We start from the raw sequence: 11715 nt of genomic DNA, 5'->3' as shown, positions 1-11715 counted from the left end.
GAGTTGTGCTGGGCGGAGATACGAGACATGAGATCTCGAATGACTGGTCGGATTGTGTTACCAGTAGCCCACACAAGCAGACCATAAGGAATCTGAACTGTTTCTTTGGATCCGTCAACATTTGTAGACGCAGCAACAATGCTGGCTTCATCAACCTGCTTGACCATCGTCTTGGTAAGCACCGTAATGTTCTCATCCTCAAAAGCCTTAAGGGTATAATCGATCAGTTGCTTCGAGAACGAAGGAAGCAAATTGGGCAATGCTTCAACTAGCGTAACTCTAAAATCCTTAGCAATTTCTGGAATTCATTTTCTAAGATCTTCCTCAAAGAAATCCTGTAGCTCAGCAGCAAATTCGACACCAGTGGGGCCGCCTCCCACAACGACAGTGTGAAGCAGTCTCTTTCGATCCTCATCATCCAAGTTTTTGAATGAAGCCCGTTCAACATTGTCCATGATTTTCTTCCGGATCTTCTGAGCATCAGTAACCTCTTTTAAGAAGTGAGCGTTTTCTTCTACTCCAGGAATACCAAAGGTTGAATTCATGGCGCCAACGCCATAGACCAAAAAGTCGAAATCAATAGTCTTCTCATCGACCTGACTTTGCCCATTGGAAATAGTCAACTTCCGATTCTCGTAATCAATCTTTGTAACAGACGCCTCGTAATAAGTAACATCTGACTGCTTCTTTCGAATAATAGTTCGAATAGGCTCCATAACCGATCGATCTTCAATGGTACTGGTGGTACAACTGGGCAGAAGAGGAGTGAAAAGAAAGAAGTTCCTTGGGGAAAGAACAACCACATTGTAATTCGAAGTTTCAATTTTCTTTAGTAGGGAGACACTTCCCCATCCACTGCCCAATATCACCAGTCTTTTTGGATGGATGGTCCCATTGCCGGCTGCTTGCGCTAGGGATTCTCTCTTTGATCAATGAATATCCGATGTAGGACAAACCGAGCAACGCGATTCCATACGCCAATGTTCGACCCCATGGCTTCTTATTCGGTGGTGGTGAAGAGTCAGTTGGTTCATAGTACTGTCAAGACGTGGTAAGCTTGAAGTATAGGCTCTCAGTCCAATCGACCTAAACGAAAACTTCTGAACAGGCAATGATCGCAACCCTGCTGGCCGGCCTTTAAGGAGCTGAATCGATTTCACTGACTGCAGTTGAGGAAATATATTTCTAGATGACTGTACGAGGGTATTATCAAAAACCAGTGCTAAAAATTCAAAAAAAATTATCCAGATAACCGCATCATGGTCTGAAATTCGGATCTCTTATATCATCTTGGTCGGCCATATCAGTTATTTCGTGTAGCGACGGTTATTTCATTGAAGACCTGCGGCAAGAGATGCTTTCCCGACACCTTTTCGTTAGCCGGGCCAGTGCTCCCACCGGTTCCGGTTATCAATCCCCAACCCCGGTTAATCCACATGAACGGAACTGCCGGTGCAGCATGAACTCTAGTTTCGGTAATCATCCTGCCGAAGCCCTGGCGGCTATCGATAGTTACTCTCAGCTGCGATTGAGTCGGCATAGTGCAATTGTATTTCCACTTTTTATCACCAACATATACCGCTCTGTGATGAGTTTAAAACGCACTTATTGTGTGTGTCGTCTCCCGCTGTAACGCAAAATGGTTCACACCACTACCGTTAGATGGGGTATTCTAGCAACTGGCTGGATTGCCGAAGCTTGCCAAAGACATCTTGATTGACCCAACCACGAGAAATGTACGCGATGTAAACCATGAGATTGCGGCAGTAGGCTCCTCTAACGATGTGCAAAAGTCCCGAGACTTTATCAAGAGAGTTGGCGCAGCGGAGTCTACGGTTGCCTACGGAAATTATCGAGAATTCGTGAATGACCCGAAAGTAGATGTCATCTATGTGGCAACTCCCCATACCTATCACTACGACAACGCCAAGCTTGCTATAGAGGCGGGAAAGCATGTGCTGTGTGAGAAGCCTTGCGCTATCAATGCAGTTCAATTGAACCACCTGAGGGAGCTTGCTAAAGAAAAGGGTCTGTTTTTCATGGAGGCAGTTTGGACTCGCTTTTTCCCATTAGTACTTGACCTTCAAAGAAACTTGTTTGAGACCAAAATCATTGGAAAGATATACAGGACTTTTGCCGACTTGAGTGTTAAGTTTGACATTGATAATGCCCCTCCTTCCAACAGAATGACGAACCCTGAGCTTGGAGGAGGCGCTCTATTGGATTTGGGTATTTATGCCTTGACTTGGGTGTTCCTCATCAATTATGCGGATCCTGACAACCAGAGACAAGCTCCCAAATACTCTGGCAACATTATCAAGACTCTTCATTCCGGCGTAGATGAGCACACTTCCATCACTTTAGCCTTTGAGCAAGGTAGAACCATGGCCATTGCTACCACTAGTCTCACCGCACCACCCAATCATGATGCATGCATTCGAATTGAGGGCTCCGAAGGTGTGATTACAGTTCAGTGGTCTCCTCACCAACCTGCGAGTTACACTGTGTATAAGTATCTCGGCAATGAGCGCCTCTCAGACGGTGATGTTAGAACATTTGAGATTCCTGTTGGACGTGGGATGTTCTGGGAAGCAGATGAAGTAGCCAGATGTTTGAAAGCGGGAAAACTTGAGTCGGATCGAATCCCGCTTGAAGATAGTGCTTTAATTACTTCCATTATGGATAATATTCGATACAGAAATGACTTCCGATATCCTGAGCATCTTGAGGCAGTCACTAAGTAGACTCTGGTCAAAATAGAATATCGTTATAGACTCAGCTCTAGCCAGCCAAGATTTCTTTAATTCATGCGGTATGATGGCTTATCCATGTACATTGAGTCCTCCTCTTACAGCCCCGGCACTACAATAGTTTCTACGTATGCCAGAATGGGGGCTTTTGCCGGATGTGTCTTTATAATAAAAATGCTACCAGTAAGATATAACCGGTGTCGCATTTATCGGCAATGAATGGCTGGCGTCCGCTCTCCTATATTGTCTATATCCCACTATTATGCTTTTCTTCTCTCATGAAAGTAGTAATTTAAAGTCTCTCATTTTTGCTGAGTTATTGACAATGCCTCAAGACTCTGTTACAGAAGCAGATATGCCTTCGAAACCTCGGCAACGTGCCTCTTTCGTTTGCCGAAAATGTCACCGGCTCAAAATGAAGTGCGATATTACAACCCACGGTATTCCTTGCTCAAGGTGTAAAAAAAGTGGCGAGTCGCCATGTGAACTCTTTCCGTCCAAAAGGAGGTCCAGTCTTGACGTGGTTGAATCTCTAATTTCAATATCGCGCAGCAACCGGCTGTCGAGGGCCGAGTCATGTAACAGCCCTGTTAATTCAACAATGCAGGACCAGGGGGCCAAAGAAACCGAGCATATTGTAAACAAGGGAAATACAAGTGAAGGGTGTAATACATTTCCGGCTAATGACTCCTCCAATAACACATTGCAAGAGGCCTCGGAGACGACGCCATGCTTTTTACTCGACTCTCTATTACCCCGATTAGATCAAATGGACTGCTTCTCGCCATTTGACACTAGCCATACAGCTATCCCTATCGATAGTCAGACAATTGGTAGTGGCCGTGATATCTCTAGCGATGAACCGGCGTCTAAGTCTCGGACAGCCTTTCGGCAACCAGCGAGGCAACTATCGGCATATAAAAGGGACGCAGAGAGTCTAGGGTTCAACATAAATATGACCCCTCACCTTCATGAAAAAATCAATCGTCAGCGGTTGACTTTTTTAGGCGAATCATGTCCTTTGAGTGTGTTACTACGAAGGCTTCATGACAGCGGCCATGCTAGTATTACCACAAACGTGACTGATCTGCCAGCATTGTCTCCAAAGGCCAACCCTGGTGATTCCAGCGCAGGTATTTATTCGTACGCATCTAATGAGAATTTTCTGACGACGAATAATACTGCCCGGAAGCTTGAAAATGGCGCATTAGATAAGCTATTGCGTGCTTATTTCCACATAGTCCACCCATTTAATCCCATCATTAACCGCCGGTGGTTTGCCCAAGAATACGACTCGCAGACGGCTCCACCGGCACTACTAAATGCTATGTGCTTTGCAGCCTGCTACCATTGTGATTCTTCGGCATTATATGATGCTGGTTTTTCGTGTCGACATGAAGCCAAGAAAGCGTTTTACGAGGATACAAAAAGACTTTTTGATGAGGACCAGGACCCTGACTTAGTGATCTTATTGCAAGTTGCACTCCTCTTATCATTCCATGGAGGAAAGCCTCGCCGAGTGTGGAATGGCCGCTCTTGGTTGGCAGTGGCTGTTAATATTGCCGAAGACTTGGGTATGCATAGGTCGACGATGAATTCCCGAGTAGATGAGCTAGATAAGAGACATCTTCGAATAATTTGGTGGTGCATGGTGATGCGAGATATAACAACTTCTATTACTCTCGGTCGACCTCATAAAATTTGCGACCTGAGGTGCGATGTGGATCTCTTAACTATTGAGGACTTTGAAGAAGTTGATCGGGATCCGGACAATACTGATTTATTTGGAAAAGCAGATACTGCATATTACCACTTGCTCATTGGGGTTTGCAAAGGTAACATTCTTATGTGGAAAGTTTTAGGCAGCCGCTATGACCCTCGATCGGATCCGCGATACAACCCTTCCGAGTATAGCAAAGAGCTTCTAGATCTTCGGAAATCACTACCAGAGTGTGTAGATTGGAGCAAGCGACCCACTTCGCTCCCTGCATTGTACATGGCCATGGTATATCATCATTTGATGATATATATTTCTCGTCCACGAATGATTGACTCAGAAATTTTAGAAGTATGTTCAATGGAACAATCAGTCAGATCGGCGAACGAAATTGTGTCACAAGTAGCCAAACTTGCTGCCAATGAAATACTAGCCATTCCACAAGATGTCTATCCCTTATTCGTCACAGCCATGGCCATACTCATTGCAGACTATCGGTCGAACCATTCAGTTGGTTCAAAACTACAGTTACAGATATGCATGATGACGCTCAACCAGGCCCGAGATAACTGGGATCATGCGGTATGGCTCAGAAGTTTATTTGAACGTATGCTTGAGGAGAATGAAACTAGTGGTACCAACTCCAAAGATCACCAGCATTGCATTTCCCAGTGCCCGCACGCATTTTTTGAACAGCCAACTAATAATAACGGCATGAGCAATACCATCTACAATTTTGGCGATGATATCGGTCTAGTGTCATTGATTACGCCAAGATAACTTAACTTACCGGTATATTTATCTATTTTATCTTATCAGGATCTGTTATATTTATAGTCATATGTTAATATTTTATCGTTAGAAGCATCCCTCATGACAATTGAATCATATAACGGCACGTTCGACACGTTGACAATATTCCTTCTGCAAGCATGGCCATGCTCTAGTATAGTTCATCAGCTTCCAATAAACCTTGAGATATACTCAGTTTCCTCAAATGGCGGACAAAATTCGTAAATATCATACGATGAATAGCAGTCACCTCAAATATTCTCTCGCCAGAACCACCAACTATGCTCTTTCTACTTAACGAAAGTCTGTTGGGGATGGTCTAGGGAGGAAACTGGTCAAGATCATGACATAGCGGGGTGATTTTGTTTGCCGGTTTACAGCCAACAGCCGGAGAGATTGACTGGGGTATGTCTTACATCAAAGCGGATCTTTGAGATATTCGAGAGGGGCTGTATAGGGCGGAGGTAAGCTTCTCGATGCGGGTACTGCAGTGATCAAGGCGTCGCGCATAAACATAAAAGAAAGTATTGAAGTAGTAGTGCTTCCATAGTAATAGCCTTTTTCATGTATTTTCAATCTTTTCAACTGACTAATACTTACGTGAAGCAATGCTGCCATTCTAATGAAGGATGAAGACAATTGCAAACTGTGCCTCATCTCTATATGAAGGCATAGAAAAGAAAGACAGTGCCAAGCTTCTGCAGAGGGATTCAATTAGATGAATGAGCTTAAAGTGGAGAGATAAATGTTTGAGAGCATTCTAGAGTGGCCGCTTAACACCTTGCTGAGGTTAAACCAAAGGCATAACCGGAGAAGCATTGCGTTGCGTTATTTCGTGCAGCATATTACTGATGAACCGTTTACAGTATTATTTCTTGCAGCATGCTACTCATGAACCGTCTACAGTGAATAGTAATGAGGCCGGTAGGCACACAACCTCCTGCAACGAGTTTCACGAGTAAGCTCCGGCTCACGTAACCGGAAATGCGGGGTGAAATTCTGAAAAAGGTGGAGTACGTATCGAGTAAGCATCTCGACAGAATCATGTAATTAAATGGGTATAATGATATTGAGTTATATATTAAGCCCATTTCCGTTCCAAAATTTTATTACAGCTTCACTGAACGGCAAGAACAATGCAGCAAAATAAAGCTAATAAGCAATATCTTACTCGGAAGAGAGACAAAGTATTCTTTTCCGTGATTCCATGCGCACCGCAAATTATGCTCTGCTGTGCCATGGGTTTCACACTTTTTGGATATGATAGCGCTCTCTTGAACGGAATCATTATAAACAAGTATTTTCTCGACGTCTTTGATCAGCCGAGTGCTACGGTTCTGGGCCAAATAACTTCTACATTCGACCTCGGAAGTTTCTTTGGCTGTATTGTACTCTGTTTCATTGGAGATTATCTTGGCCGTCGTCGTGCCATTTTTTTGGGCTGCCTGATTACAATCGTTGGAGCAATTCTTCAAGCGAGCTCGTTTACCTTGGTCCAGTTGATCGTCGGCCGTGTAGTCGCAGGGCTTGGCAATGGGATGCTGACTTCGACTATTCCAGTATGGCTTGCCGAAACTTGTGGACCCCTTTACAGAGGTAAATTTATTGCATGTCAGCTGGCTATTGCTGATTTTGGTTGTGTCATCGTTGGCTGGATCAATTTCGGAATGCGATCTATTAATTCTTCATTTGCATGGAGGTTTCCAATTGGACTGCAGTGCATTTTTGCTGTCGCTTGTGCATTAATGTGTCTTTATCTCCCTGAGTCGCCCAGATGGCTCGTATCTCGAGACAAAATTGAGGAGAGTGAGCATGTGATCTCATTGTTACTAAAGAAACCGATGGACGACGTTGAGGTCCGAACCTTACGAAATGAAGTTGAGATTAATTACCTCCATGAAAAATCAGTTGCTGCCGCAACGTCCTGGAAGGATCTGTTTAAGAACGACGAAACTCAGAACTTACGACGAATCATTTTGGGGGCTTCTGCGCAAATGTTCCAGCAGTTGGGTGGTATTAATGTCATCAACTATTATATGACCTATATCGTCCAAAATTATGCAGGGTTTGATCAATCTGACAGCTTGATTATTTCGGCCGGGAACAGCATGAACTTGGTTTTCTTTACCTTTGTCGGTGTTTTTTTGATCGATCGAATGGGACGAAAGAAATCATCGGTCTATGGATGGATTGCTGGAGGGCTTTGCTATCTTGCCGTGACCGTGTGCCTTGCTTTGGCAACACGGACTTCAAGACTAGTTGCAGTTGCCTTCATGTTCTTGTACATCACAGTCTATGCCTGCACCACAAACGTGGTCCCATGGCTCTATCCGGCTGAGGTTAATTCGCAGAGATGCAGATTTTTGGGCGCCGGTGTCTCAACTGCTACGAACTGGATTTTCAACTACATCATTGTGTTAATTACCCCTATTGCTACAAGTAGCATTGGATGGAGATACTACATCATATATGTTGTCTTCAATTTTGCAGCAGCTGCAATGGCACAAATTTTTTATGTGGAAACAAAGAATCTATCTCTGGAACAAGTTGATGAGTTGTTCGCTCGAGACTTCCATAAGAGACGTGGAGAAGAATATGTGCCGCCTGTCGACCGTGCGTTCGAGGAAAAGGCACAAACGGTAGAGTGTGTCGAGGAAGCATGATATTTCCAAACTATATAGGTCGATATTTCTTGATATAACATTGTTGTACTTGTATGGTCGTACCTGTATCAGGTACCGGTACACCTGTAGTATTTTTGAATTGGAGCTGTACCTCTGTTATAACTATGCGAAGCTTCTCAAGATCTGATTCACATACGTATAAGTTATTTTTCTATAATACTGGTAATTTCTTCGACCTGCCATCGGGCTCAAGACAGGTAAGCTTTAGTTCGTTGAAGCACGGGCCATGTGCGTTACAGAATCTCAGCTTAATAGCGAAATTCAGACTCGGAAAATTATTCAATTTGCATTGACCTATTTTTTTCAGCATGTACAGTTCTATAATTTCAATCAATATAATTGTGTTACCACAATATTCAAGCAGATCTGTACATCAGCTGTTACGCTCGAGGCTACCGTGAAATGTCCGAGCGTCAGGCAATTCAGCTGACATTGCGAAATGTCAAAACCGGCAATCTCCCAACTGAATGACCGGCCTCTCTTCCCCACCACTACAAACATTGTGCAGTCCAGCTGACATTGCGAGTATATAGACCGGTAGATGTTGGCAGCTGAACAATGTGGAGAGTGAATTTTGAAAATTTAGAGGTTCATCAGCTGTGTCTTCGGTTCAGCAATAGCCGGATCAACCCCACAATTTTAAAGGACCATTGAAGAATAGCTGCCCAATTAGGAAGAGAATCGACTACAGAGGTATTTGGCGACGACGGACAGGGTAGAATGGTTTATATAAAAGGGGTAGTAAAGTCTTCGAGAACCGCCACAAAAGGCAACAAGTCTAACAAGCCAAGAAATGACTGCTCAGAAATCGCTTCGTGTTGGTGCCGTGGGTGCCGGCCGAATGGGTAGAGTTCATATTGAAAACATCATCGGCGCCAGAAATGTCGAATTGGTGGCCGTCTGCACCGTTGTGGAGGCCGAGAAGGAATGGATTTGTGGATATGCTCCCGGCGTCCGAGTGTACCGAGATTATGATGAGTTTGTTTCCCAAACTGACATCGATGCGATTTGGATCAGTAGCCCTACTCCTCTTCATGAAGAGCATTTGTCCAAGGCGCTAGCCAATGGAAAGCACGTATGCTGTGAGAAACCTTTGTCTGCCGACAAAACCATTGCCTGGAAGATGTACGAGCTATCGAAGAAGTACCCTCACCTGAAGGTAGGCTGTGCATTCCCTCGCCGATTCTCCAAGGTCTACAAGGAAGCTCGTAAGGTTATTGCCAGTGGTTCTATTGGTGACGTGATTGCAGTGCGAGCTAGCACTGCGGATCTCTATAACCCTGACCCAGAGTTCAGCAAGTTCCTTCGAACGTCGGGAGGCATATTCATTGACATTAGTGTTCATGATATCGATATTGCCTTGTACTTGGCCGGTAAGGATAGAATTCCAGGTACTGCGTTTGCTGTAGGAACTTGCGAAGTATTTCCACAGTTCGCTGAATGGAACGACGTTGACAATGCCCATGGCATAGTCACAATGGAAGATGACTTGGTGTTCAACATTTACGCCTCTAGAGACAACAGGCATGGACACCATACCTATACCGAGGTAATTGGAACCAAGGGGCGAATTATGATTAATGGTGAACCCCGTCTCCTTAACTTGGATATCAGCACGGAGAATGGTACTACAATGGTGCCAGCGGCTCAGCATTGGGACGTGTTTGGAGATGGGTTTGTGGGCGAATTGGAAGCATTCAGAGACTGGGTCCTTTTTGACAACGAGGATCATGGGTTCAACTTGAAGGACGCGGCCAAGGCAGTATCAATTGCTAATGGTCTAAATGATAGCTTCTTGAAGAAATGCTCTATTCCTGTCAAGCTGAAAGACTAATGTTTCCTGGATTCGGTAAATAGATTATATACTTGTAATTAAACTGATAATACATACTAAATCTCCCGTTCCGCTGGAAGATCAATTTGCTGCTTTATATTACCAGTCATAGCTTCTCACTTTATTTTTTATATTAGCAGAATCTTTTATTCTGTGCTCATAATAATAATAATATTTTTTTTATATTATTAGAACCTATTATACTCATAATAATACGTTACTATCTTTACAACTTCCCTTATATTACTCTGATATGAGCTGACGTCAACTGACATCCGTGACTGGTGCATTATGGTGCGTAACGTCAAATGTGTCGCTTACCTCTTGAAGGAGGGGCCCTTTTGCCTCATATAGGGGGCACTGGGTGAGGATGTGGTAGAGTGTTTCCAAATGGCCACACCCACACATGATTTGGGCCCTCTTCCTTCACGCGGAACCGGCGAAACCAATCGCCGATTAACGCCTTGTTGATTGAATGGATCCTTATCCATTCTTTCCAGTGTAGCTGCTGGCTGTGTATCAGAGATTTGGTCCCCAGTTGCTTCTTGCATTTCAGTCTATTTGCTTACTTTTCCAACCCATAGGAACCTCCTCCTTTTTATCCCTCACTCCATTGCCGGACCGGTACTCCTCGGTTCCTCTCCTAACCGGTACTCATCGGCTATTCTCCGAACCGCTATACCTCTACACGCCTATCTCGTATAATACCCGGAGATAAACCCATGTCAATTTAATCTTACACCAGGTACATTATGGTGCGCAACGTTTGACAATACCTCGGATAGTAGCCTACTTTTGACTCATCTTCTGTTTTAAAACTCACAAATAACTGCTAGCATTCTTAACCTCTTTTCGCTTTTTTTATTTTACTCTTTTTTTTTATTAACGTTATACCGATAATAATATTAATTGTCTATTCGCGTTTTGTTGAGGCCGGGGCCAGAGACCTCACTCAATTTTTTTATCTTATCAGAATCTATTATACTCATAATAATTCGTTAGTATCATTACAGCTCCCCATATTAATACCAAAATGAAATGAACTCATGTCAATCGAATCTTGTGGCTGGTGAATTATGTTGCGAAACGTTGGCAATCTCCCCTCGAGAAGCCTCACGGACATCATCAGCATCGCTTGTCATCTGTACCACTCTAGTACCCTTGAGATTTCCTGCTCCTAAATAGTACACAACCATGTTAGCTCTTCATCTTCGTATAGTCCTTCCATTTCCAAATTCCTCTTGACTCGTCTTGACTGCTTGAAAAACCTATGAGTAACCATTAGCATCTCAGCCCGTTTTTTTGTTTTAATATAACGCAGTAAATATAAACCTGTAGTATTCCGTATTGCACCGATATTAACCAGCCCTTTTTCTCCTTCTTCTTCTTTTTTTTTTTTATTATTAACAATTTCACACAATAGTTACAGCCCTGTAATACGTATTTCACCTGATGTCCTCAGCCCTTATTTTGTTCTTTTTTGATTGATTGATTGAATGAACGAATATAGAAGAAAGTAGTCACAAGAATTTGGAGATAATTCTTTTCTTCCCACGTCCCGTAGCACTCATTAGTGCTTTCATATGTTGCCATGTTTCGTCATTCATGCAAATGAGCTATGGGATGCAATTGACGTGGCAATGAGTTATTATGTTTGAAAGATTTTATGTTATATGTATTTTGAGTGACGCTTCTGGCCCCGGCCTCAATAAGATGCGAATGGATTGTTATTATATTACCGGTATTATGCCATGATAAGATATTACATAGGGGTATCGTTGCCAAAGTTGGGGAATGTACCAAGCAGCTCCCAGCCATATGATGTATTCGCCCAAACGTCGGACTATTGTAAGCATAGATTTACCCCTTTGAGTTAGAGGCTCCGCAGAATTTTTCCGAAGACTCCACGATTAGCTCCAGTGGACTGTCATGAGACGA

The 11715-nt window shown here is 43.5% G+C and overlaps 3 protein-coding genes and 2 pseudogenes across 5 annotated transcripts; 4 read left to right on the top strand and 1 right to left on the bottom strand.

Annotated features, from left to right (window-relative positions):
* Window positions 1-2: 2 nt before the first annotated feature.
* Window positions 3-1256, bottom strand: TRVA0_101S00188 (annotated as a pseudogene). The gene has a single exon. A coding segment is annotated over exon 1 (1254 nt).
* Window positions 1257-1676: 420 nt separating this feature from the next.
* On the top strand, window positions 1677-2723 carry TRVA0_101S00166 (annotated as a pseudogene). Its single transcript has one exon. A coding segment is annotated over exon 1 (1047 nt).
* Window positions 2724-3012: 289 nt separating this feature from the next.
* On the top strand, window positions 3013-5247 carry TRVA0_101S00144 (uncharacterized protein; the record flags this gene model as incomplete). Its single annotated transcript, XM_076687959.1, has 1 exon — window positions 3013-5247. One exon carries the CDS (start codon window positions 3013-3015, stop codon window positions 5245-5247), a length of 2235 nt encoding a protein of 744 aa, XP_076537810.1.
* A 1148-nt stretch (window positions 5248-6395) lies between these two features.
* On the top strand, window positions 6396-7922 carry GAL2 (galactose transporter; the record flags this gene model as incomplete). The annotated part of the gene is made up of 1 exon (XM_076687958.1): window positions 6396-7922. The coding sequence occupies one exon, from the start codon at window positions 6396-6398 to the stop codon at window positions 7920-7922; it is 1527 nt and encodes a 508-aa protein (XP_076537809.1).
* An 814-nt stretch (window positions 7923-8736) lies between these two features.
* On the top strand, window positions 8737-9777 carry TRVA0_101S00100 (uncharacterized protein; the record flags this gene model as incomplete). The annotated part of the gene is made up of 1 exon (XM_076687957.1): window positions 8737-9777. The coding sequence occupies one exon, from the start codon at window positions 8737-8739 to the stop codon at window positions 9775-9777; it is 1041 nt and encodes a 346-aa protein (XP_076537808.1).
* Between the last annotated feature and the right edge of the window lie 1938 nt (window positions 9778-11715).

Source organism: Trichomonascus vanleenenianus, assembly GCF_965637985.1.
Source record: "Trichomonascus vanleenenianus strain CLIB 3782 genome assembly, contig: TRVA0_101S, whole genome shotgun sequence".
In the NCBI taxonomy this organism is placed as follows: domain Eukaryota; kingdom Fungi; phylum Ascomycota; class Dipodascomycetes; order Dipodascales; family Trichomonascaceae; genus Blastobotrys; species Blastobotrys vanleenenianus.
The sequence above is the reverse complement of the archived record's forward strand: the minus strand, read 5'-3'. Positions and strand labels throughout refer to the sequence as shown.